Here is a 27,407-nt window from a genome sequence, read left to right as displayed (position 1 = left end):
TATTTAGTGCAATATAAGAAATGCAAATAATTTTTTGCGGACCACCAAAATTTTCTTGCGGACCACCAGTGGTGACCTCTGCTCTAAATGATAATTGCCAAGCACCCCAAATGTGTTATTGTTATGATTTGAGGGATGCTGCACTGTTCATAAGTGTGAAACCTGGTCATAAGTCACTTTTTTTCAGTGCTGTTTTAAATGGTCCTTAAAGATATGGTCATAGGGACGACCTGTATGTGGAATGGTAAGCTAGGTCAAATTAAACATTGTTGCACACAATTGAAGCAAAAGGAATTCATATCCGTATCAGAAATTCTGGCCAAAGTGACTTTGGCACAGATGAGTTGGATGAGAGCAAGAAGCAGCCAGATGTTGGGGCTTTCCAGGAAGACCAAGGCTTAATTTTACATCTTTCCCATTATGGATCCGAATAGCTTTTTAACAATATTTCTAAGACATCAGTAATATAGATGCAGTCTGTTTAACTTTCAATTAACACTAAGTTAATTTAGATGTATGAAAAGTCTGGTGCTTATCGGGAGTAAATGCACCAGCAAACTGAATTAATGTCTTGGCTTTTTATGTTATCTGTTTTTCTGGATCTGAAAACATCTTCCTTCCTTCTAGTCAAGTCAGAAGAATACCAATAGGATACTGATCTTCTTAACAAACCTTTTAGAAAAATAAAGCAAAATCTTTAACAAAAAAAGAAACAAAAAAAAGAAAGTAAGATGTCAATCAGGGTAGCTCAGTGGCTAAGATGATCAGAAAGATGAGGTTTAGGTTTATTAGATTTATATCAGCAGTTCGAATCCCTAGCGCCACATAACAGAGTGAGCTCCAGCTTCTGCCAACCTAGCAGTTCGAAAGCACATAAAAATGCAAGTAGAAAAATAGGGAGCACTTTGGTGGAAAGGTAACAGCGTTTCATTCCCTTCGGTGTTTAGTCATGCCGGCAACATGACCACTGATACGTCTTTGGACAACACTGGCTCTTCGTCTTTGAAATGGAGATGAGCACCGCCCCCTAGAGTCGGGGACAACTAGCACATATATGCGAGAAGAACCTTTACCTAAGATGTCAATCAAATAGTAAAATTCCCCCAATATTCCAAATATTCATCACCTCAATATATTCCTATTGCGGCAACTTATGAATGATTTTGAGATGCAGCTTGGCCTTTTTGAATATCTTGTGTTTTTCTGTGATTGTGTTGTAGTAGTTGAATAGAAAACCCATATACCCTGCAAGTTACATTGGAATTCCTTGTTCCCTCATAATCTATTTTTTAAATAGCCAAATATTCTGTAGAAAAAAAAGTGAAAACACTTTATCTAATGTAATACATTTTAATTGAAAGTTTGCCCAGTTTTGAAATATATGTTATTAAAAATTAAATCTCAATGTTCACATTGTTATATCTGCCTAATACATTTTTTTGGGGGGGGGGATCTTAAACAATAAGCAATTTCCATTACTCAACACATAAGAAATTTATACATACCAGGGGTTGTGACTTTAAGTATGTATGTATGTATGTATGTATGTATGTATGTATGTATGTATATATATATACTTCCCTCTATCCATATTTTCCATACTATGAATTACTTTATATGCTTTATACTTTCCCCCTTACTATCCAAGTCTGCAGTGATATTAGCAAGTTATGAATAAATTACCAATTGATGTAGATTAGCAATTGGGGTATATAAAGAAACAAACCTATTATTTATTGAGTTGCATGTAAACAACATTTATATATTGGCTGGCTGTAAACTATATTTTACCATTTGCTTTTATATGATGATTCAAGAACTGGAACCATTTGCTGTATCAATGCTATGGATGGTAACACCTAGCTGACCATGGCTGATCCCCCAAAAACTAGTAGACTCTTTACTGCTGCCAAAACAATCTACATGGAGGTTAGGCCAATTTGAACTTGCTAAAGAAATCTGATCAGTCACCTTTGAGAGGATGAACCAACAGAAAATAAAGTTGGTTTTCAATATATTAAACGGCTCATTTAATATACAGCCCTTTCATACGCAAATAATATAATAATGCATGGAATGTGATGAAATGTTGACGTGTAAGTACTAATTTTCAGACGTAAAAATACAAAGATGCATAAAAGATGCAAACCAATACTATAGGTCATTTTTCTGTTTCCTGAAGATTATTCCTTCTCTTGTGCTATTGGTAAAAAAACAGAAGACTAATTCAAAGCATTTAAAAAGAAAATACATAATGACAGCATGCAAGTGTCAGCAAAGCCTTCCCCTGACAGATAAGGGAAAGAGGTATATGACCCTACACTTTCAGAATCAAACAGAAAGAAATCCCCTCCGACTAAACGTGTGTATGTGTGCGTTTCGCTCCTATACTTTGCAATAGATAAGTGCAACAGACCGATCAGGAACCTGAAATCCAATCGCTTCCCCAAAGGCAGAGTGCTCTAATGTGCTTCCAGCAGTCGTTTGGGGCTGGTGGTCCTGTTCATGGTTATCACAAGGAAAACAATTCGCAGGCTCGCCGCCTGCCTTATGCGCACAGAGCTTCAAAAAACAGCCCCGGATAGATGCCAATAAGCGACGGGGCTGCAGGTGCCGGACGATTGAAGCGCTCTGCTCTACCCAGAGGGAAGGAGGCAACCACCAGGAGCAGCCCCAGCGCCTGCCAGGCCACACGGCAAAATGGATGCAACACGCCCATCCGAACTGAGGCATGAGCCACCGCTGCCGCAATTCCCTCTCCACCGCCGCCTCCCTCCCGTCCATCGCACATTTCCTTCGGTGGAGGCCGGGTCTACCCCCCGAGACACTCCCGCCTTTTATTCATGACCGCCTTTAAGTTGCTTGTGCGGTGATTGGCTGGGCCTGCCGAAAGACGGAACTGGCTTGGTAGCGCAGCCACTCCTCGAGAAGCTTGAACGGAGTCCTGGGCCAGGGGTTGCTGGTGGTGGCAGTGTGGGAGGATTTTTACCTGCCCGGCTTGTCAATTCCTGTCGGTCCTGAATTGCATGGCGTCATTTTGGCTTTGTTGCTCGCCCCAGCTGGGCAGTTTCATTTTGGGGGAGGAAGGCGGCTGGCAGAGCTGAGGATTCATCATGCTAAAAAACACTGCGCAGCAGTTGGAAACTGCTGCGTGGCATTTTCTTGACACATGCGCAGCTTAGAGGGAACATTGGACACCACCATTAATGTTTTAAACAACTTCTGAAAAGTGGGTATCATCACAATGAGTTTTAGAATATTTTGAACCTTACTTGAATTGTTTGAGTGCAAGAGAGAGAATTAGAATGACCAGAGGGTATCACTTTTGTTGTAATGGTTAAATCATTTTCAGATGACTAGGACGCTAATTGGCACCTTTGTGATCTGCAGGGAAGAGAGATGAATTAAGATGATCTGCCCAATGTGCCTTATGGATCCTCTAGATTCCCTGTGGGCAGTTTTGGAATTTTCAACAATATGACAGGCAATTGAGTTAGGTATTTAGTTGATCTCTGGAATACAGAAACAATGCAAACAGTTGGAAGGATTTATCTGGAGAAACCACTCTCTGTATGTTAGTCTCTAAACAAGGGCTGAGTGACAGATGGAGCATCAGAGGGACTCCTGGAAAAAATGAGGAAAGATGACTGAACAAGGACACAAATCCATTATCTGGGCCTACATAGTTCCAATGGTGGCGAAACATCAATACTTCTCCGTTCTAACTATATGACTGGATCACCATTTGTTAGCCCACAAATTAAGCCATGCTAAAAAAAAAAGCCACATAGGTTAGGATTACTTTTCTTGTAACAATGATAGTAACAGAATCTTGCAAATATGAATGTGCTTCTCACTTGATCTTCAGTTGAATTAGGATGGTCTTGCCTTAAGATGTTTTCTCAAGTTACTTTCTTGGTCCAGGTTCTAGGCCCACTTGTCTATCCGTTAATATTATATCATTACTAGTACTTTGAGCTGCAATAATGAGATTTTTACACTGACCAAATTAAAGGGTACTTTGGGGGGGGGTCAACTTTTTTGGGGGGAGGGTAATTATTATCCTGTTTGAGAAACTGTCTGTTCTTCTGAAGCCATCCCTGTCTTAAGCAAGTTTGCAAAGTCACTTAAGAGTTGCCTTCGTAATATGAGGCACATACAGATTGATTTAATGAAATAAAATTTAAATGCATCAAATCACAATGTACTGAACAAAAGACACCTTCAATGCATATTTTGTGAAGTAATTTATTGCCCTCTCAAATAATTTTCCTCTTCACTGAACTCAGGTCTGCTGAAGATGATAGAATAATTTAGTGAAAGTACACTGGACATCAGACATACATATGCCTTTCTTTAAGGCTTTCTACGCAGTCATCATGAAGTGCAATCCCCTAGCATTTCCCAGTCATTCAACAACATGTCCCTCCAAAACCACAAACCATTTTTTTTAAAAAGCGAGGATCCATTATGAATATTCTCTGTTATAAAAGAAGAATAGTTGGGAAATACAAAATGCAAAGAAAGGTAACCAGTATTTGGGGTTGGGGCTGGATGGAATACAGTATATCGTATTTGGTACCAAGGTCCCATCATTGTATAATTAATATGCACACTTATATGCAAGCACAGAACATTCACCTAATTAAGAGAAATTGACAAATAGGCTCCCTTTATGAAAAATATTCAAATTGTAAAAATTTTCAGAATTTGCATCAGATTTGTATGAAACCTAACATTAAGGATCTCTTATTTACAAAACTGAATTGAAATTCACTTGACAGTCATTTGATCAGCATACCAATTTATAAACTGTGCTTTGCTTGAAATTCCTTGTAATCAATATCCACGTAATACGAAATGGCTTTTAAATTAATGCCGACGCTGGGATGTTTTCCAGCATTTATCACACTTTGAGAAGATTAGGATGATGAAAAGTAGTAATAGAAATCCAGATTTCAATTCTTTTTAAAAGAGAAAGATATTTAGAGACGTTCTAGCTTTTCATTTAAGAATTCTTCGACGCTATCTGTATTCCATTTCAGGATGCTCAATTCTTCGGCAATGTTCCCACTGTCGTCCAAGAGCTTCAGTACAGGATCAGAGCCACGCACATACTATAGAGAAAAAAAAAATATATCCAACGTTATTGTCTGTTTGGATTAAAAACATTCAGCCTATTTTGCATGGTCAAACCTCATCTCCCTTGCTAAAGTTCAAATGTCAGTTTTATATTGAATTAATTATCGTAGCCTGTTGTAAACATGGATCTATTTATGTCATGAAAAAAAAAGTGAAACACAGGCCTGTACTGCTTTATCTATGGTCAAAATTGCATTAGTTAATTCAAGTCTATGACTGATTGCCAAAAAAAATACCATCACCAGAGATGAAAATTAGATTGAGCAGAATTATCTGGATCTTGCCATTAAATAAAGTAGAGTTGTACTTGGAGTAGAAAAGATAAAGAGCCCATTTGAAAAGGCAATAGTGAACATTCCACTTTCCTTATAAGAAGTTGAAACAATGTGGAAATTTATTTTTTCTTTTTTACTAAGTACAAAAATATGACAACTGGAGGGGAGCAGCATTACAGATAATAAAGTATGCAAATACTATTTGTGCTTAATACATGTTTTTGTGCTAACTTTGTGCAGTCTGATTCTGGGAAAGCTTCCATGTTTATGCTAAACTCTGAAATAGAGAGGTGTTTTCTGATGTAAGATTACTCCTAACTTTTATGTTATCCATTTAATGGAAAGCATTATTTTTTTTATTACTGAACTTCAATGGACAATCTCTTAGCAACTAGACTCATGGTGTTAACAGAATCTGAAATTGTTCTAATACCATCACATAAATAATATTCAAAAATAGTTCTGTATATACAAATATTCCCCTCATGTCTTCAAAATGTATAATGAATCAGTACAAGTTATTTTGCATCGAGAAGGTATCAGTTCAACATTCTTGCTTCCTTAAAATTAAATTTCTTTTTTATACAAGTAACTAGCAATAGCAGTTAGACTTATATACCGCTTCATAGGGCTTTCAGCCCTCTCTAAGTGGTTTACAGAGTCAGCATATTGCCCCCAACAATCCGGGTCCTCATTTTACCCACTTCGGAAGGATGGAAGGCTGAGTCAACCTTTTGAACCGGTGAGATTAGAACCGCTGAACTGCAGATAACAGTCAGCTGAAGTGGCTTGCAGTACTGCACCCTAACCACTGCGCCACCTTGGCTCTAACTAAGTCGCTATTTTTGATTATTATTGATTGAACCTATCATTTGCATATTTTGATGCAAAATATATATAATTCTCTCCTGTCTGAATCTATGTTTTATAGCCACCCTTCTATTACTAGAAGGGCGGCTATTTTTTCTCCCATAAAAAGGGAGAAAAAAGGGAAAACAAAGAGCAAAAAGATTGCAAACTTAAGTGTCAGCCCTTTAGAGCTGATAAACATTAAAGAAAAGAAACACACTATGGTTATATGGTTGTTACGAATAAACAAGAGTTTATTCCCTTGAGAAAGGAAATGAAATCACAAACAAGGGGAAAACGTATAAAGGGGAACAAACTTTGAAAGAAAACTTGCTATACAAAGTTTTCTTACCAAAACAGGTACCATGATTCGTTCTGTATAAAAGCTGAAACACAGCTGGGTTGGAAAACGGATTTTCCTACTAGAAAATATTTGGACTCTCCCTACTTCCATTTTGGCCAGTGAACCAGGAGGGGTCTTGTTGTTGTTGTTGTTGTCAGGCACACTCTGATTGTGTGTGCACACATTCTTGTGGAAAATGCTCTCAGCAAGTGGTTAGAAAATGGCCCATCATGTTCCTGCCCTTAGTTGAAATGCCCCTCTCTACGCACAAAAGGTTTCTAAATGTCTTATAATACTTCATGTCATAAAGATATTTTATGAGTTTTAAATTAAGAATAAAACAAAAAGGCATTACCAAAACCAGTCAAAATCAGTCCTTACCTTAATCTGCAGTCCCCTGAAGAGTTTGGGCTTGTCGCTCTTGACAAAAGCTAGAATTCAAAGGAAAGAAAAAGACATCCCAAATATTTCTTAATTTCTCCAGATAAATACGGTATCTGTTTTTAGGCATTAAGGGATTCATATTTTTACATACCGATTTAAACATCTCACTGGAAGGCAAAAAGGATTTTAGAATGCTACTTTGAGAATTACGTGTTAAAGATAACTAAAGGAGACCAAATACCTCCTGAGGAAAATGGACAGCCATTGAATTTATAATTAGTTCCACAGGAGATGAAAGAAGAGAGCATTGACAGCTGGTCCTCAACTTACAACAGTTCATTTAGTGACTGTTTAAAGTTACAACAGCACTGAAAAATGTGACTTATGACGTTGCAGAAACCCCATGATCATGTAATCAAAATTCAGACGCTTGGCAACTGGTTCATATTTATGACCATTGCTGGGTCCCAAGGTCACTCGATCACCTTTTGTGACCTTCTGCCAAGCAAAGTCAATGGGGAAGCCAGATTCACTTAACAGCCGGGTTATTGACTTATCAGATGCAGGGATTCACTTAACAACCGTGGCAAGAAAGGTTGTAAAATGGGGCAAAACTCACTGTCTCACTTAACAACATAAATGTTGGGCTCAGTTGTAGTCATAAGTCGAGGACTACCTGTATTAATCACTCTAAAGCGAATGCTGGCTGGGGAATTCTGGGAGTTGAAGTCCGGACATCTTCAAGTGGCCAAGGTTGAGAAACACTGCTCTAAAGTATTCACAGTAATTCCTTATTCGTTTTCCCTACATAATTATTTTTCATGTTAAGCATGTTTTTACAAGTAGATCTTGCCTAGCAACTGTTTGACATTATGATGGACCTTGCCAGAGCTACTTATGACTCAGTTCTGATGGTCTCATGCATTTTGGGCACTTGGAAACAAGCAGGGACTTGTTTCCAGCAAACAATGACCACTGAAGCAGCTTTGTTGGCTTTGTTTTAGGACCATGGTGCTTGCTGAAAATAAGACCTACCGTATTTTTCAGAGTATAAGACGCACCGGAGTATAAGACGTACCAAGGTTTTGAAGATGCACTCTGCAGAACTCCCAAAAACGGCCCAGTTTTTCCTAAAATGGGCCAGTTTTTCCTAAAACGGGCCTGTTTTTTTTCTTCCCCAAAAAAGACATGAATAGCCTTTAGGGGGCTTACAGAGTGCTCCTGGGGGTGCCCTCCCAAATGAGCAAAAAACTGCTCATTTTTTATGAGAATGGGCCGGTATTTTTGTCAAAAAATTTGCATGCATAGTCTGTAGGAGGCCTATAGAGTGCTCCGGGGGGGGGGAGGGGGGAATCAAGCAAAAAACATCCCATTTTTCACTCATTTCCACCCTCCCCAGCCCCCAGGAGCTCTCTGAAGGCTTTCTATAGGCTCTACATGACCATTTTGGTGAAGGGGTGGGATCTCGGGAGGCAAAAAATGCTGTATTCAGTGTATAAGATGCACCCAGATTTTCAGCCTCTTTTTTGAGGGAAAAAGGTGCGTCTTATACTCCAAAAATACGGTAACTGGAAAAAAGCCCTAGCATGATTTTTGAGGACGCTTGCAATATAAGCCCTACCCCCAAAATAAGCCCCAGTTAAGATCAGCCAGATCTACGCATTTAGTATCATATTTTCCCAAAAATAAGACCTAACCGGAAAATAAGCCCTAATGCATCTTTTGGAGCAAAAATTAATATAAGACCTGGTCTTATTTTCGTGGAAACAAGGGTACAGTATATTCATAGCCATGGTATTGTAGTCTATCATCCTGGCCAATGTATGAGTGCTAAGTCACCTGAGTGTACAGAAAGCAGACAGGAAACCTCAGGAAATCTGAGTCCCTGCATGTGTTAGTTATCTGGTTAGATTTGCATATAACACTAAACCATGACTCTGTTGAATAATCAACAACTATTTATTTCTTAAATTTACTTATATGCCATAGAATTGTAATTGTCTCATAGCAGTCTTCAAAAAAGAAATAAAATTACCATTATCAGCAAATCTAAACCATCAAACTAAAAAAATATCAAAAAACAACAATACATGAACAAATAAAAGCCAATTCCAGATGGCACTTAAACAATATCCAAAGTTCCTTTTAAAAAATTCAACCTTCACAAACTATGGGAAACCATTGCTAAGAGGATCAAATCAGCTTTTAGAACAGGGGTCCCCAGCTCCCATTCCGTGAACCGGCACCAGTCTGTAGCATGCCAGCAACCAATCCATGCCAACAAATGGAGCCCCATTCACGGGATGCAGGTAGCATGCACACCATGCCCCCTCTGGTCCAGGGAAAAATCTTTCTCTACAGAACCGGTCCCTGGTGCCCAGTAGGTTGAAGGCTGCTGTTTTAGAGAGGATGTTTCACAACATGGGTTGGAAAAAAAGCTACGTTGGGGGGGCTCTTGTCCCCTTCATATCACAAACATTGGCTGGATTTATATATATCATGCGAAGTGATGAAGTATGGGATATCAACCACAATGGCCAAGTTCACACAGTATGCTAAATCAAATCCAAATAAATCCTATTATGTGTAATGCAATGAGTAAACTCAGCAACAATCTGGGAGATCAGCATTAAGTTATCCAGATGAGATGCAAATTTGCTTTGTTGACTGAAGGATTAAAAGCTTGCAATGTTTATCACAGTGGTATGGAACATTTCATCAACTCAAAGATATTCCTTTGTAGACAGATTTCTCTTTTGCTTTTGCGGGAACATTAGCAAACCAGATCTTAGTATGCCAAGAACAAAATGAAATAGAATGATAGAAATAACAGTGCTGATCTCCAGCTCTGTGTGATGTCAATTCAAACCTCTACGACATATTGTAGAGTTGGCAGCTTCCTCATACTAGCAAAAATGAACTGAGGCACCTTCTGGATTTTAAAAAAAGGCAGTAAACAACCTGCTTTATTTTCTGTTGAGGCATTCTCAATATGTGATCCGAGGATGAGTAAGCAGCAGAGAATTTTAATTTAAAAAAAGGAAAAATGATGCTAGATGAAAAATGCCGTTTCCACTATAATAAATGGATATATTTGCTTGAAAGAAAAGAGATATTTGTCCTAACACAGAAGCAATGAACCTGTGTCATAACAGCAACAGGTTAAAATGAGGAAATAGACACGGAATTTACAAAGCTATTTGTATAAAATATTCCATGCATTTAACAGCTAGATTCAGGGGGACATGCATGTTTCAGGCAGAAGTGATATGTGTCCATGTGCGAAAGGAAGTTTTGGGAAGAAGGGGGGAGGGGTAGGGGGGCAGGGGAAGAAGGAGAAGAAGAAGAAGAGAAGAAGGGCAACATTCCTACTATTGTCTACCAATTTATAATACAGTAGACCAGTGGTTCCCAAACTTGGCAACTTTAAGACTTGTGGACTTCCATTCCCAGAATTCTCCAGCCAGCAGAGCTGGCTGGAGAATTCTGGGAGTTGAAGTCCACAAGTCTTAAAGTTGCCAAGTTTGGGAACCACTGCAGTAGACTGAACTTTTATTCAATTGATAGAAAAGAGACAGAAAGCAATGGGACAATAAAAAAAGAACAAAAAGCTGACAGAAGTAAGGAGAAACCTCAGATGAAGGGCTTGCATAGCAGATGTTGGTAAAAGAAACCTACAGTCAGCTGTAAAACTAGAATTAACCTTAAAATAACTAATTTTATAACCCCAAAATAATCTTCGGTGGACAATCTCTCTATTTGAGAAGCAACTGTTCTAATTCCAGGAACTTAAAAAGATAAGGCGAATTTGGTGAAGAAAATGCTTCTGCTCAGCTAAAACAAAAATTTGAAATTAAAAAATATAGTCATGCTTTTTGTGAGAAGGAAAATACTGTTGACTGTTGAGAAAGTATTTCAAATCTCAGTATTACTTTCAGTTATTTTAAAAGATGAACTCAGCAGAGATCATCTTGCTTTCTTACAGATAACATAAAATAATTAAATGTTGATACACTACAGATAGATCTCACTGCCCTACTCCTTTAGCAATAGCTTCAAAGTAACAATGGCATTGTAAAAATAATTTTAAGAACCAGTCCTCACGCTTATGACCATTGTTACGACGTATGTGATCTCTCCAGTGCACTCTTCCCAAGAAAATCTGCTGAAGATCCTGAGGTGAAGGAATCTAACTATTTCTCAATGGCAACCGCCTGCTTTGGAGCACATTTCTTTCTGAGGCTCATGGGCCCTTTAACTTGCTGGCCTATAAGGCCCTAAAAAGGATTTTATTCTGTAGGACTTTCGCACTAGTGACAAGGACAGATTGCCTAAAATTATGTAGGCCTGATGTTTTGCTTTCGGCAACTCAATTTAATACACCCAAAGGTGCTTTTTCAGGAGGCAACTGGACGTTCTTCTTTTTTCTTTGAAAGCATTTCGCTTCTCATGGAAATGAGAAGTGAAACATCTCCAAAGAAAAAACAAAAACGTCCATTTGCCTCCTGAAAAAGCACTTTTTGGGACAGCCATGATTTGGATGACTGAGAATCTCTACAGACTTTTAGCTATACAATTTGGGATAAATACCCTTTGAATGGTGTGGGAGTAGGAATGGATTTCTGGAGGAAAACAAATTGCAGACTACAGGAACCAGGAGGACTACTCAGGTATCCCTGAAGACATCGATAAACCTCCAAGTGCTTCAACAACCCTCTAAAAGGATGCAAATGACCAGCTGTCTGCAAGGAATAAAAATCCTGTCATTCCCCACTATCCTGTCTGAGCTGAGGAAACTTCTTAGATGAGAAGCGAAACGTCTTCAAAAGAAAAAACGAGAAAGTCTAGTTGCCTCCTTTGGGACAACCATGACCTGGATGACTGAGAATCTCTACAGATTCTCAGTTTGATACAGCTATTCCTGTATCAAGACTTTCCAGTTAAACAGAAAAAATGATTATAAAAAAGTAATAATTAATGTGCAATACAGAAAACAAATGTCCCAGTTTTGAGATATTCAGCAAAGAAACAAGTGGGTCCCACCATATAAAAGTCAACTTAAAAAAAAAGAGAGAGAGTCTTGGCAATAACAAACTATTATAGTCCAAAACAATCTAAAAATATTCCATCTTTTGAAGCAACAGAATGACCTTCATCTAGCCTCATGTTCAATTATAGTTATTCAAGTGACATGTAAGAAACAAACAGAGCCCTCAGAACAAAACCAGTATTTCTTCCCTAGGAAAGGGCGGGCTGCAATTTAAGACCTTAAGAGATGCTGAATAGAACAACTGCAACAAAATCTCTTACACCCAACACTTCTTAGAAATCTTGTTAAACGTTTGCAAAGCAAAATGTCTTCTCACTCCTGCTCTGCAACGTGCATGAGCTACCGGTGCTACTGTTTTCTTCTATTTCTGTTGTTTCTGACTCTGAAATCACACTTCGTTATATATTTAATTTATTTCATATTTGTGCTCCTTCTCATGTCAGGAACAATAGTATCCTGAAGTAGTCATTCTTACAGCAGCCAGCAACCCACTCCCACCCTGTTATCTGGGTTCTACCACAAAACCGTGGACGACAAAATCGCGGTCGACGAAAGCGCGTATGTGACGTCATCACATACGAAAAAGATAGAAAAAGATCAAAAAATGTAAAAATAAAGCTAAACCCTTCCCCTAACCCCCCAAACCTAATCCTAAACTTAACCCTTAACCTAACCCTAACCCTAAACCTAACCCTTAACGTAACAAAAAACCTAACGCTAACCCTTAACCTAACGCTAAACGTAACGCTAACGCTCTAACCCTAACCTTAACCCTTAACCTAACCCTTACCTTTATGTGAATCGGCTTGCTGTAATTTAATTTTTATTTCAATTTTTCGATCTTTTTCGTCGCGTTGTGATGACGTCAGATACGCGATTTCGTCGACCGCGCTTTTGTGGAATGCGCTTTTGAAGGGTCACGGTTATCTGGGTTTCCAGCAGCCAACTCTCAACTAGCATAGACAGAATCATTTGGCCTGGGAGATATTTTAAAAATAGTGGGGAGGGGGAAGGGAATGCTGGAAAGTGGAAGATATAAAACCATTTACACACATATCTTGTCTCCCTGTGCAATGCACGTGCACATCTATATAAAAACAAAGTAGAACGTGAGGTAGATGTTTAAAAACCCACACATTATATGCATGTACATAAAGCTACTGCATATTCAAGAGAAAAAAAAACCAACTCAAGGCCAGGACAACTTCTCTCTCGATCCATTTTTTTTTTATTTGGTTTCTATCAGAAAAGTGAAGAGCAAAATTCTCACCTCTCCACTCTCCGGATAGGAAAAAAGAAAGTTCAAGAGTGACTGGCAGTTTTTAATTCAAGAAAAGAAACCCGAATTAGACGGGATGGAAAAATATTAGTGTATGAATTCTGGGAAAGAAAGATTACAAAACAACTGAACTGCAACTCCTATTAGCCTTCATTTCTGGCCATGCTCTCTAGTACTGATAGGAACAAGAGTTCAGAATCTGGAGGAAATCCCAACTGGTGTGACCATGCCTTATAAATTATTTGAGGATGTGCACATACTTTGTCGGACTAGACATTCCTTCAGGATCTAAACAAATGATGGGGTGTAATGATACTGATTTGGGAAGAGAAATATTGCAATTTCACTTACCCTGAACCTGAGGGAACCTCCCCAATTTTCATCCACACACTTCAAGGATTGCTCCTGCGTAGAGCTGTAAGAGACAAGCAACATAGAGTAATAACCCGATCCAACATTATTGCTCATCACGTGAAGCATCAATTTAACTTTATATCTATTTATTTTTAATAGGAAAAAAAAATCACCAAGATAATTGATACACGTGCCTGAATTTTCTATTCAGGGATTTGGTTTAACCAAGAATAAAAAACACCTTAAATAAATCACTAACTAACTAATGTTGTGCAAGATTGCACATTCTGCACATTACCATTAAAAAAACTGCCGATGCTGTATCCATTTCACACAAAATTTATGCACAGCAAACATTCCCCTAGGAGACACTGAAACCCATGGCAGATGTCTAGGGAAAAAAATTGGAAGGACAAAAGCTAACACACTTAATGAGAATTTTATTTAGATTTCATTCTAGATAAGAGTGATAATCATACCACTGGATTCAGTTTACGCTATCAAAAATTCTGGCACTTTTATGATTTTTAAAACCATTGTAGGTTGATTGGAAAGTTACCTACCAAGGGAACATAACCACAGCAACACATGCCTTGAATTTATTTCATTACAGTAGTATGTTCTGTGAGCCGCTGAAGGGAGCATGGAAACTGCCGCTAATATTAGTATGCAGGTCTTGGTTGGTAGTCCTTGGATTATGAAGGCAATTGAGACTGGAATTTTTTTCACTAAAGGATTCAGTTACAAAGTGTTCACTTGACTGTCCTGCTCAGCAACATAGTCTTGGCAGTTCCTGTTGCCATCATTAAGTGAGGGTCTTTAAGTGACATGACTATTTTGTGGGAAGAGGCACTGAAATCACATCCAGGCAAGTATCTTAGGCCAGTGTTTCTCAACCTTGGCAACTTGAAGATGTCTGGACTTCAACTCCCAGAATTCCCCAGCCAGCATTCGCTGGCTGGGGAATTCTGGGAGTTGAAGTCCAGACATCTTCAAGTAGCCAAGGTTGAGAAACACTGTCTTAGGCAAAGAGCTACAGGTATGTAGGTCCTATGGAGTTTGGGCGGGCAGGTACTGTAGAGGTGCTATAGAGCAGGAGTCTCCAACTGTGACAACTTTTAAGACTTGTGGACTTCAACTCCCAAAGCAACTCCCAAAGCAAAGCTGGCTGAGAAATTCTGGGAGTTGAAGTCCACAAGTCTTAAAGTTGCCAAGGTTGGAGACCCCTGCTACAAAATGAGGGAGGGCATTACAAAGTACAGGAGGGAATGAATGCTACGGGCCAGCACTATGGAGTGCAAATGTTACGGCTAGGCACGGCTAGGCACTACAGAAAATGGACAGGTGGGCGGTACAGAGTATGAGATCCCCATGCTGCCTGGGGGCCCCTTGTGAGAAAAAGCTGCAGGAAAAACTTGCGATCTGCTGCCCCCCCCCCCCACTGACTTTGCTTCTCGGAAGTCAGCAGGAAAGTCATAAATGACAACTACATGACTGCAGGGCACTGCAACCACTGTAATTGCGAGTTGCTAAGTGCCTGAATCATGATCATGGCACTGTGGGGAACCTATGACAGCCACAATTTTGAAGACACAATTGTGAGTAAGCCCCGTACCATTTTAACTTTGAATGCTCACTGAATGAACGAGGGGCATTGCAACCTGAGAAATACCTGTACACTCGTAGCACGAAGTGTTCAGATCATCATGATTTGCTATTTGTGACAATGGCTATTGTTGTCAGTTTCAGAATTCAATTAAAAGTTTTCGTTTGAGATTCGCATCTTCTAAGGTGTAAACCCATATTAGCTGAAGGACTGCCTGTATACGTTATATGTTCCAGCACAATTGTTTAGATAAGGGTCTGAAGTTCTATTCTCTGGCCCACCAGTATTAGGCTAATGTGTACTAGGAGATGGGCTTTTCAGTACCCTACCGCCCTGCATTTTAGAGAAATATTTTTTTGGGAGCAACATTTGATGTTTTAAAATGTTTACCCAGGTGCTGCTGTTCCAATTTGTTTTGTGTGTTGCCTTAATGAGGTCAGTGCATCCTGACCCGATGCTACTATAAAATACATAATTCATTTCATCGGAATAAACTAATTGAACCTCATTCCAAACTACTTCAAGCATGGTATGGCTAGTAGTACTTTCGATCATCACTCCTGTGCTGCCTGCTGTTCCGTTCCCCTTGGGTGGGGAAGTACAAGACCTAGGGAACGTGACACACAGGCAAAAGCCTTAGAAACTGACAGATTACCCTTGTGATCTTGTCAGTGATTACTCTTGGGACTTCCTTGGCTTCCAGTTAAAGGAATCAACAGGGCAAAAGGTATAAGGACTGAGATATACAATCACAAACATGATTTCATTTAATAACACAACATGTCTACAAGAAAATGTATGTGGATGTGTTACATCAGAGAGACAAATATATCTCAATGGAGCCAAAATGCAGAAATCCATGGACCAAACAGCTGAAACATACCAATGAAAATGATGCATGGCATTTTGGAAATGAGGATAAAAGGGAAGGCTTACTCAAAGGTACTTAACAGGTATTTGTAGTTTATAAAGATGCAATTTTATTATTTGTATCACTGGAAAATTATCCAATGCCGTATATCCAAAAAACATTGAAATCAGGTATATTTAAATCCTGGTTTCAAAGGGAAAGTTATGCAGATCTTTAACAGCTAAATTCTAAATATGTACCCAGGAGGGAAGTTTATGTCGGAAAGCTAAATATACCATTGAAATCAGCGAGACAGGGAAATGCTTCATTCTTGCTCACTCGCATCTCTGTGACTAGTCTTTCCTTTAAACCAGACTTTTACCATAGCTGACTCGTGTCTTCTCATTAGTAAAATAAAAAAGCCTATCAGCATTTTAAAACTAACGTCTTGAATTTCACCATAGTTTGGAAGTCTAAGCTTATATTTATTTCTATATTTGATTAAATGACCTCTTCTGAAATCCTGGCAGATTCATGAATAATGCACAAGGTAAACCAGCTCCAAGAGAGCATCGGATTCTGAGCTGAATGTTGATTGCAGGACCTGAGAGACTCATGATCAAGTCCCTGTGCAACTATGAAGCTAACAGAGTCATCTCAGAATATTCAGCGTTTTAACTATGCATCATCCACTGCATTGGACTGAGATGAAAATAAAATTGTACGTAAATTTCGAAGGAAGAAGAGGAATGAAGTTCAAGCGAAGAATTAAGCTGGGATGAAAAGTCAAGAAACGAAGTCCTGGCCTTTCCTCATTCTACTGATAAAGGAGAATACAGATAGTCCTCGACTTACAATAGTTCATTTAGTGACCATTCAAAGTTACAAGGGCACTGAAAAAAGGGACTTATGACCATTGCAGCATCTCCACGGTCACATGAGCAAAATTCTGATGCTTGTCCACCGATTCATATTTATGATGGTTGCAGTGTCCCAGAGTCATGTGATCCCCTCTGGAGACTTTCTGAAGGCAAAGTCAATGGGGAACACAAGTTCCACTTAAAAGCCATGTTACTAACTTAACAAATGTAATGATTCACTTAACTGTGAAAAAAGTTGTAAAACGGGTCAAACTCACTTAACACATGTTTAACTTAGCAACATAAATTTTGGGCTCAACTGTGGTCGAAACACGAGGACTACCTGTATTTGTAGCTCAAGTTTGAAGTGAGAAGTCCTTGGTGCTCTTTTTTCTTAGTTGTTTTCTTGCAGATATTTCATTACCCAGATTAGGTAACATCACCAGTGCTAGTAAGGAAATTTCATTCATTGTGGGTAATGAAACATCTACAGGAAAACAACCAAGCCCAGAGAGCACCAAGGACCCCTCATTTCCTAATTCTAGATTGAACCTACCACATTTCTAGCCTTATTACAGGACCTCCTCCTCTTCCTCTTCTTCATAGGATCACTGACAACATGGTGGCTGACTATCATATACTGTATCTCTGATCTAACAGTTAAACTTTCAAGAGAATGTAATCATTTTATTTGGGATGAAAGTATAAAAAAATGAAGAACAATGGGAAGGAGTACTCCCACTGACATAGCCATAACTAAGACAATCTGCCTGTTTTGCAATGAGAACTATTTTGATGAAGCCTGTAGCGGAAGCCCAGAGGCATACGGTCTAAAGGAAATGAAGAATCAAGAGTCAGAATCCTTTAAGGTGACAGCTAAATTTTAATTACCATAGCAGAATGAAACTGACTTTAAAATGAAGCTAAATCAGGTCATGCAAATAACATTAGCCTAAAGCACTAAGCACATTCTACTATATTATCAGTTGCTGGAACTGGCAGCTCTTCATGGCAACTTGGTTTAAATTATTCTCAAAGATCTGTTTTCAAGTATTTCTATCCCTCTTATCTATTCCCTTCATATAGAGGGATGGGGTGTTTCTATTTTATTTTTATTTTTTTGTTTATGAAAGATAACTTCTATTGGAAGAGTGAAATTATGGAAACTTTGTAGAAATAAATTCCTTATATTGTAATATTAATATTGATCATGTAAAAGTACTTTTACTAAGTATCTCACTCAGTTTCTTGGCATTGTCAGGCCACTGTTCAACCTATATACCATTTATTGTGCTATTGTATTAATCTCTTTTTATACCAGCCCCGACGTCAGGTCAATGATGAAAACTTGGAAATGGAAAACTGCCTCAAAGCATCTGTTGAGAGTTGACCATTAGGCAAAAAGAAAAAAAAAATAGACAAAACAGCCTTTGGGGTGACGAAGATTCTGTCCAAGAACAGAAGAAGGCTTCACATGCAGTCACCATTACAATGATTTGAAGAATGGTGCCAGTATGCTTTCCCCTTCTCAGAATGGGGAAACAGAGGAGATTTGTCATGAGAAATTCATTATGGAGCCTTGAAAAGCACTAGGAGCAAGCAACCATCTGTTCTGCTTCAGCCCTTGCCTTTTAAAAAAAGCACGCATATGAGAATATGCATATGAGCGTGCATTTTGATTACAATCTGCAGAGCTCTGACACAGCATACAAAAATAAAAAGGAGCATTATGTTTTAAGCAACAACAAAAACAATTCATGTGCTGAATTCTGAGGAGGCTCATAAGAGAGCATATCTGTTTGTTTGTGAATGGACTCACAGCTGGAATTTGGCTTTCTGTTTCAGTTCAGTGTTTCCTGCTGTCCAAGAAAGAGGCAGCCATGCTGCTTTAAAAGCCAGCTAGACTTTTCTGATCAAAAATTGTTGTGAAAGCTTCAGATTTACATCCTTGTTCCATTTCAGAAACCATATGAGCCAATTAGCAGAGAACAGATTTGTTAGATTTATATGTATGTGCATGTTCACACACGCAAAATAGCAGGGTAATCACAGGATTCATGTTTTTTAAAAAATTGAGTTCTAACATTAAAGAGTATCAAAACTACTGGATTATTAGAAATTAGGAAATGCAATGTAAAAGAATATATTTAAGATTTAAGATTTAGTTTATTTGTATGCCACCCTTCTCCGGGAGGGACTCAGGGCAGCAAACAACTCAAAAGGGGAAAAGGGGATACACAATACACGTAATTAAAATACACAAGAGTCATACAGCCATACAAGTCGAGAGGGGAGGGGAACTCATCAACCCCAGGCCTGCCGGCACAGCCAGGTTTTGACGGCTTTCCGGAAGGCCTGGAGAGAGGTGAGGGTCCGAATCTCCGCGTGGAGTTCATTCCAAAGGGCCGGAGCTGCTACAGAGAAGACCCTCCCCCGGGTGATAGTTGGCTGGTAGACGGAACCCGGAGGAGGCCGACCCTGTGCGATCTAACGGGTCTATGGGAGGTAATTGGCAGCATTTAATTTCCTTTATTTAATTAAAGGAAATAGGTAATTCCAAAAGAGGTGACAGTCACTAATAAGGAGGAGTCAATTCAAAACTACAATAAAGCCAACACATGAATTGGCTTTAATGCCAGGTTCTATTTTCCAGGTGGTAGCCTACCAGATTGAAAACAGAATTGTCTGGCAGGTTTTAACTTTTTCAGGACAGAATAGTATCTGTGTGTACAGGTAGTCCTTGCCTTATATCCATAACTGAGCCCGGAAATCTGGTTTTGAGTCATTGCGTCATTAAATGGCCATGTGGGGTATCTCGGGGGTTGAGGAAGGCCCTGGCATCCACTGGCATGTAGAAACTCTGAGCGTCAATGTTTCAGAACCCTGAGGTTCAGAGATTTTAGTTTTCTCCTCCTCCTCCTCTGCTCCTTTTGCTACCATTCTTCTCAATGGAAATGCCCAAAGACTTTCAGAGCAGCAATAGCATTTAAAACTTACGTACTGCTTCATAGAATGCCAGTTTTGCAAGTATTTTCACCAGATTTGAGGTCTGTTCCTTCAGAGCATGGGAGAATTTCCCCTCCCTGCACCGAGGGGAGGATTAAATAGCGGCCACATGATTATAAGGCATCTGGCAACTGGTTGTAAATGCAAACAGGTTGCAAGCACTGGAAATGTAGCCCTGTGACTGGGAGGAGGAAGAGAGGGAGTGTGACGCAATGTCTTACAATGCCTTTATGGGCCGTACAGAAATATATAAAGAAATGACATCCAATGCTGCACAAACATTATTAATTTTGTATGGAAATCTCACCATTTAAACAATTATATTGTTGTTTAAGTGGGCTGTATAAATCTGGGAACATTTTGAATTTTTATATGCCACTAGATGCCAGTCTATTTTATATGCTAGTCTATAACCATTTAGAACAATGGTTTTTGATGTAACATATTCACTTATAATTGAGAGTACTGATTTTAATATGATCAGTTATAGAAAAGTGCAGACTTTTAAAGTGTGGCTGTTTACATCAACTGCTAAGTGTCGGCATTTTTTCCCTACACTTTGAAGCAGGATTACTTTGGCCTCCATTTCACCCTTCTACTTTTCAAGAAACCAGCATTATTCTATGCTACTGAAAAAGAGGCTTACAATATGCGACTGTCTAAAAGTGATGCTGATAAAGAAAGCTGCTAAATACGTCTGAAAGTGAATCTAAGAGTTCCAGACTCTGAAAGTAATGAGGTGTATTGCTTGGTACAAATGTATCTTGAGTCAGGATAAATTTTTGTAACTATCTGTTGCGAGTGAAATATTTTCCTTCCTTTTCTCTTATAAACAGACAAAACTTAAATAGCTAGCATTTCCCCTGCGAGGGAGTATAAAAGGGATAAAATCTTCAGTCTTCCCTGATATGAAAGGAAATATCTTAGCACTTAATGGGAATTAGGGAACTCCAGAGCCAGGGCTCTAATTGTGTGCTAACTTGTTTGAGTAGCTTAGTGGGAATATGAGCACACAGATCCCAACATGCACCTGATTTATCCTGCATGCGTTCCTTGATCCAGCAACAGATGTAAATGCAGAAGTCTGCTCCAATGTGGACAGAAGGAATAAAGGTCAACGTGCTCAAAATTGCTCAATAATTAAATAAGTACATTATGAAAAGGGTTTAATCCATCAAACATCTGTTGTGATATCTGTCAATATTTCAAACTATGAAATCTACATTCTTCTCTAAAATATAGTGGTGCTTATGCTTAAAAGGTCTATGTTGCCTTTCCAAATCACGTTTTCACTGTATAATTTAAAATACATTAATAAAGTACATTAAAATTACATCGTTATAATTCAGATAAAAAAATAACATGTACAATAAAAATGTTTAATAAAATATAGGTACGATTTGACGTACAATTGTAATGAGCCTGCTTATTAAGTATGTGGTTCCGGTTTATGACTTTTTCTGCAGTAGTCGTTAGGTGAATCACCGCAGTTGTTCAGTGAATTGTAATCATTAAGCATGGGGTGCTTTTGCTGAAAATTGGAAATGCCACTTTTTTGCAAAAATGACATAAAACGCTGTCATGTGACCATGGGATGCTGCAAATGGTCATGGAGGCTGTATTGCTGAGTGCTTGAAGTTTGGTCCTTGTGATGGTGGAGGTTGCCTGACCATTGGGTTTTTTAAATTCAGGCTGTAAGTCTGTTTTTTTGAGGTTAAATGTAACTTCGAACAGTCCCTAAGTGATTGGTCATAAGTTGAATACTACCTGCATATCATTAATATATTTTTAAAAGGGTTAAAATATATATTTGTCAGCACCAGATACCTTTGACTGAGAGGATAGGATAATTTTAACTAAAAAGTATGTAAGTGGACAGCAGAGTTAACTAGCTTCACAATGACTCTGTTGAATGGCTTCACTGGATTGGTCTCATGAATACATGGCTTTTTTATAATTATTACTAAGGGGTATACAATTGCTTAGCACTGATTTGATTTGATATCATTATTTGGATACTATTATGTGTTAAAATCCAGTTGAATACATTAGGGATAGTTTTAAATGCAGTCATGTAGAAGGATTAAAAGAAAGATACTGCTGGAAGAATGATAATACTACGTATATATAGATAACAATAAACTAGCTAGTGCCTGAAGCTCTATTAATAGCTGTTTTCCATGAATGGATTTTTATATGAGAATATCAAAATTTAATAAAAATTATAATCATGAAATCCAATATAAACTAAACTCAAAGAAAGAGGATAAAGTGCAAAGGAAAAGCAAAAAGAGAAGTAAAAAGTAAGAAATATAAAATATATGCAAAGGTTACTTCCAATATTCATCACAACTATAAACAAATTTCACATTCTACCACATCTAAGGTTACAATTATTTCTTCATTCCATATCCCATTCTCATCTATAAGTAAATCCATTCAACATCATGTTTTCTCATGTATGCATGTGTCTCAATAAAAAGGATAATCACAGTAACGAACCAATGCATTATTGATCTATTCTTATCAAAATTGTGTTAATTGTGCTCTGTACTGTCTTGATCTTCAACTCATTTTGTTAACTTTATTAAATTAGCATGCAATAGATACCTTTCTCATTAAACTAGATTTGATGTTTTGATTCTTCCATGAGGACCACAGAGTTGAGCCAAGAAGCAAATTTTAAAAAGTGCCCTAGTAGTGCAGTGGTCAGAAAGCAGTATTGCAGTCTAACTTTATTCACAGCATGGAGTTCAATCCTGTCGAAGATTGTTTCTCAACCTCAGAGTGAGCTCAGAGTGCTCTAAAGTCAGAGAGCTACTGCTAAAAGGTCATCAAAAATTCCCAGCCTCTACCTTACACTTCCACTTGCTACCATTATCACTAACTTGTGATTGTGCTACTTGACACACAATTTATATAGGGAAAAAGAAAAAGAGCTCATAGATTAGTATTCACTTTATGAAAAAAGACAATGCCTCTTTGAAAAATATGACAACAATTTTTCCCTCTGTGAGTAGAGTGGGAGAATAACTTACTGTTAACTTACTGTGTCAGTGAAAAATGGACCAATACGATAAAATTTATGCCACCTTTTCTATCTGGAAGACAAGGCTTAAAATTTCTTCCTCTCCTATGCAGGAAGCTCTGTCCCTTCAACCACACGCATTGATTTTAACGTACTTTTCAAAGCAGAGGGCACTCTAGAAGAATAATGCTATGTATGTATAACAATACACTAGCTAGTGCCTGAAGCCATTTTAATAGCTGTTTTCCATGAATGATGTTTTTATATGAGAATATGAAAATGATATAATTAATATTAACTCATCTATTAAAAATAGAAAATTAATATACTACCAAACAGTTCAAATTGGAAATTCCAGAGTTTTTACTCTTCATGATATGAGAGATAGGTTGCAACTTTACTCTATTTGAAGCTAAATGCACAACGGAATTCTTTCAGAAATCTCTTTATAATGAACAGGGCATTCTTATCACTCTGATCCAGCACAAGATAAATTACTTTTCTGCAAATACTTTATTAATGTGCTAATAAATATTAAATTATTACTAAATTATTACTACGGAGGCTGTGCCCGGCCCTTTGGGCGCCCGCTTGCAAGAGAGCAGCCACCCGGCAACCCCAAACCAATAAGCCCCCCACAATAATAAGGCCCAAGCGAAATTTTTTTGGGGGGGGGGGGCAAAAGAAAATAAGACCCTGTCTTATTTTTGGGGAAACACAATAGTTGGCTTCTCCTGAATGTCAGTAAGAACAGTTACATAGTTCATCATAAGCCATAATGGAAATATTCAGTTCTGAAATACAACAGATATTTTCCTCCCTTCAGATAGGAAAAATACTCTTCAAATACATTGTAACATGCACAGTAAACACATATATTTATTACAATATCAACAAATAGTTGGTTTTTGCCCTGAGGAGCAGGTATTTTGTATTTATTTTGTATTTTATATTTTATTTGTATTTTATAATTAGCTATTTAACAAAATCTACAAACACGTCTCATAAACAGCAATTTACTCTTGATATGCTAACAAATGGAATCTGTTCAGCTTTCTCTTCAGCTGATTGTATTTAGTCTAACAACTAACTGATTGTATTTCATTTTGCTCAAACTTAACACTGTCCCTGTTACAGATACAGAAAGACTGCTGGCTGACTCATGTTTGAACTTGAAGTATTAGGTAAATCGGTATGTTTTAACAAATGATGTCAACAAACGTTTGTTGCCAAAAATTACAGTATTACAATTTAATAAAAACTTTCAGCATAAATAATATTATATCACACAAAAGTTAAAACAAGTTTTAGCTAAGATATTTAAACATAACAATGAAACCTACCTTTCTAATTTCAGATTGAACTTCTTCTTGGCAGCACTTTCTGCAGGATGGATCCAACTGATTCAAGCCAAATTGGCCAAGAAGATCACAAGAACTGCACAGCAAATTGCTGGAAAAGCCAAAATCTCTGCATGCCTCCGATGATAATTCTGCTCCATAAGCGGATATCTGAAATCAAGTAATTCCTTTAACATAGGTGTTTGTAACATTTCACTATCAATAGTAAAAATTTCCAAATACCATATTTTCAAGGTTGTCCATTTCCCATTGCAAACCAGAAAACCTACAATTACTCTTTTGAGAGGACTCTGGTAAATGGGAAGCATATTCACTAATTCATTTATTTGATCTGTGAGGATTATTGACACAGGGAGTATTGTATTTATCCTGTCTGACAAGTTTGCAATCTGTACTCACTATGACTTGTTCCCTTTTAGTTTTGCTCAATATATGAGCTAAGAGCTCATAGTGGTTTGAGAATCAACTTGTGGCAGCATATATTGGAAAGCTCAACTTTTCACAATGGTAACATGAATTTGTGCAGAGGTGTTAAGTTCTTGATTTAGCAATTACATATTTATCTGTTCCTCATAGGAGCACATCTACTGGTATTTTTTTATTTTCATAATTGCCTTGCATGTCAAATTGGGTTGAGGGCTAGTGAGTAGAGGAAATTAATCCAGGAAGGTTTTTTGTTGTTGAATATGGAGCTTTAAACTTGCCATTACAAACGTTTTCACTACCACTACCCCCAAGTAAGGGTGAAAAAGTGCGAATTTACGCAGTTACAAAGGCTTCTAGGATGGGTGTATCAAGCCACAAAACTCTAGAATTGCTGTTTTATTTATTTCCCAAGCCTTTTAATGACAATGTTATAGCTTCAGTTATTATATATAATTGGCTGGATTTTTTATTTTTGTTTTAATGGGCTGTTAATAGTGCTTTTATTACTCACCTATAAGCCATCTAGTCCCATGGAGCAAACATACTGTGTACAGAAAAGTAGAAACTAGGCATGGGATTTTAGTCTTGAAATTAAAGTTGTAATCAACTTCAAAGAGTGTTATTGGGGATGGCAGGCAGGGTGGGTGGGTTTACAGATAGTCTTTGACTTATAAGAGTTTGCTTAGTGACAATTTGAAGTTATAACGGCAGTGAAAAAAGTGACTGATAACCACACTTTTTCACACTTACAACCGTGGTAGTATCCCCGCGGTCACGTGATTTTAAATTCGGATGCTTGATAACTGATTCACATTTATGACTGTTGCAGAGTTCCTGGAGTCATGTGATTTCCTTTTACAGCCTTCTGACAAGCAAAGTCAATGGGGGAACCAGATTCACTTAACAGCTGTGTTACTAACTTAATAACTGCAGCGATTCACTTAACAACGGCAGTAAGAAAAGTCGTAAAACGGGTCAAAACGCACTTAACAAATTTCTCACTTAGCAAGATAAATTTTGGGCTCGATTGTGGTCGTAGGCTGAGGACTATCTTTGCACACATTAAGAACACGAATAAAAATTAATTTAATTTATTACATAAAGTTGTTATCAACTTCACTTCCAAAGTATCCATCTGTATTCAATTTACTTCCCCCCTCCAATACATTCCGTAGCAAGAGGTGGGAAGAAAGAAGGAGAGAAGAAAGAGAAGAAAGTGGGGGAGGAAGGAGGGAGGGAAGAGGAGAGGGTAGCAAGGAGGGAAAGAGGGTGGGAAGGAAAGAGAGAAGGAGAGTAGAAAGGAAGGAAGGAAGGAGGGAAGAAAGGAGGGAAATTAAGAGAAAAGAAAGGAAGGAGGGAAGGAGGAAAGGAAGGAGGGAAGGTAAGTGAGAAGGAGGGGGGATGGAGAGAGGAAAGGGAGGGGGAAGGAAAGGAGAAAAGGAGAAAAGAAAGGAGGGAAGGAAGGAGGTAAGGGGGGAGGGAAGAAAGGGGAGTGGGAAAGAAGAAACGAGGGAAGGAAAGAGGGAGGGAGGGAAGAAGATACCTAACCTTTGATGTCTATAATGACTTTGATATTATGGGAATATCTTGAAACGTAGTCAAATGTAAAGCAAAACAGTGGTGAATGTTGTATTGTCTTTTACAAGTTATTGATTGTTGTATTTTTCTTTTACTAATAAAAATAAATAAAAAAATAAAAAAAATTACTTCCCCCCTCCAATACATTCCGTAGCAAGAGTAAAAATTATAAATGGGGAAGTACCCAGTTTAGCAGATGACGAACACCGAAATTATTATACTGAAAAAAAGATTTAGCATCCTTATTCGAGTAAAATCACGACAAACCTTTACGCTCATTTCAACGGGATTAAGTAAAGTATCGCAAAGACCGCATCCAGCTTAACGTTTTACTTTAAAAAAAAAAACACCAAATGCATCTGCATATTGGAACCTTTCCGACCCGACCGGAAAGTCGAAGGAATTAGCAACTCCAAAATAATGTACAGAAATAGGTTCGCCTCAAGACCATTTTTGGCCGCTCCCCAAGCTCAAAGGCCTCTACTCTCCTTGTTCTAACGGGGTTTCTTACCGCCTGCAGCGTCGCTAGCAACCAAAGCCAGTAACGGCCCAGCCCCATGGCTCCCTCTCGAATCGCCATGTTGGCAAAGACGGACAGCTCAGGGATTCCATCGATGAGGCCCCTATACCGACAGGATGTCTTACGTATTGCCTGCTTGGAGCAAAGAAAATATCTATAGAGTATTTCCATTCACATTAAATTGACCAGCCTAGAAAAAAAATCGAGGAGAGAAAAACATATTGGAATTTGCAAGAAACAATTTTTACAATTTGTCTTCAAAGATTCCTGGCTCCCTCTTTTTCAGGCAGTTTTTTGCACACCTCGAAATAGAGCTCTCTAGTCTCCCAATCGAACGGTTCCTAGAGATTGACAAGACGATTGACCAATGGCCTAGCGGAACATTAGCATTCGCCTTTACCGCCGCATCCAATACCCTAAGGGAAAGTCTCTAGGCCTACGGGACAACGTCGTCCAATCAGTAAGTAAAGTGGGATGAAGGAGGGGTGTCGGTTCA

At 38.3% G+C, this 27,407-nt stretch overlaps 1 protein-coding gene across 1 annotated transcript; it reads right to left on the bottom strand.

The window, feature by feature from the left end:
- Positions 1-4,234: 4,234 nt before the first annotated feature.
- SELENOF (selenoprotein F) lies at positions 4,235-27,054 on the bottom strand. The gene is made up of 5 exons (XM_087719345.1): positions 26,903-27,054; positions 24,370-24,537; positions 13,674-13,737; positions 6,991-7,040; positions 4,235-5,117 (listed from the first exon to the last, which is right to left on the bottom strand). Exons 1-5 carry the CDS (start codon positions 26,969-26,971, stop codon positions 4,986-4,988), a joined length of 483 nt encoding a protein of 160 aa, XP_087575471.1. The 5' UTR covers positions 26,972-27,054; the 3' UTR covers positions 4,235-4,985.
- Positions 27,055-27,407: the final 353 nt, after the last annotated feature.

The sequence above is a fragment of the Thamnophis sirtalis genome, unplaced genomic scaffold, assembly GCF_051295495.1.
Source record: "Thamnophis sirtalis isolate CommonGarterSnake01/CBP01778 unplaced genomic scaffold, rThaSir2_p1.2 scaffold_7, whole genome shotgun sequence".
Taxonomy (NCBI): Eukaryota; Metazoa; Chordata; class Lepidosauria; order Squamata; family Natricidae; genus Thamnophis; species Thamnophis sirtalis.
Note: the sequence above shows the minus strand (reverse complement) of the source record. Positions and strands in the feature narration are given on the sequence as shown.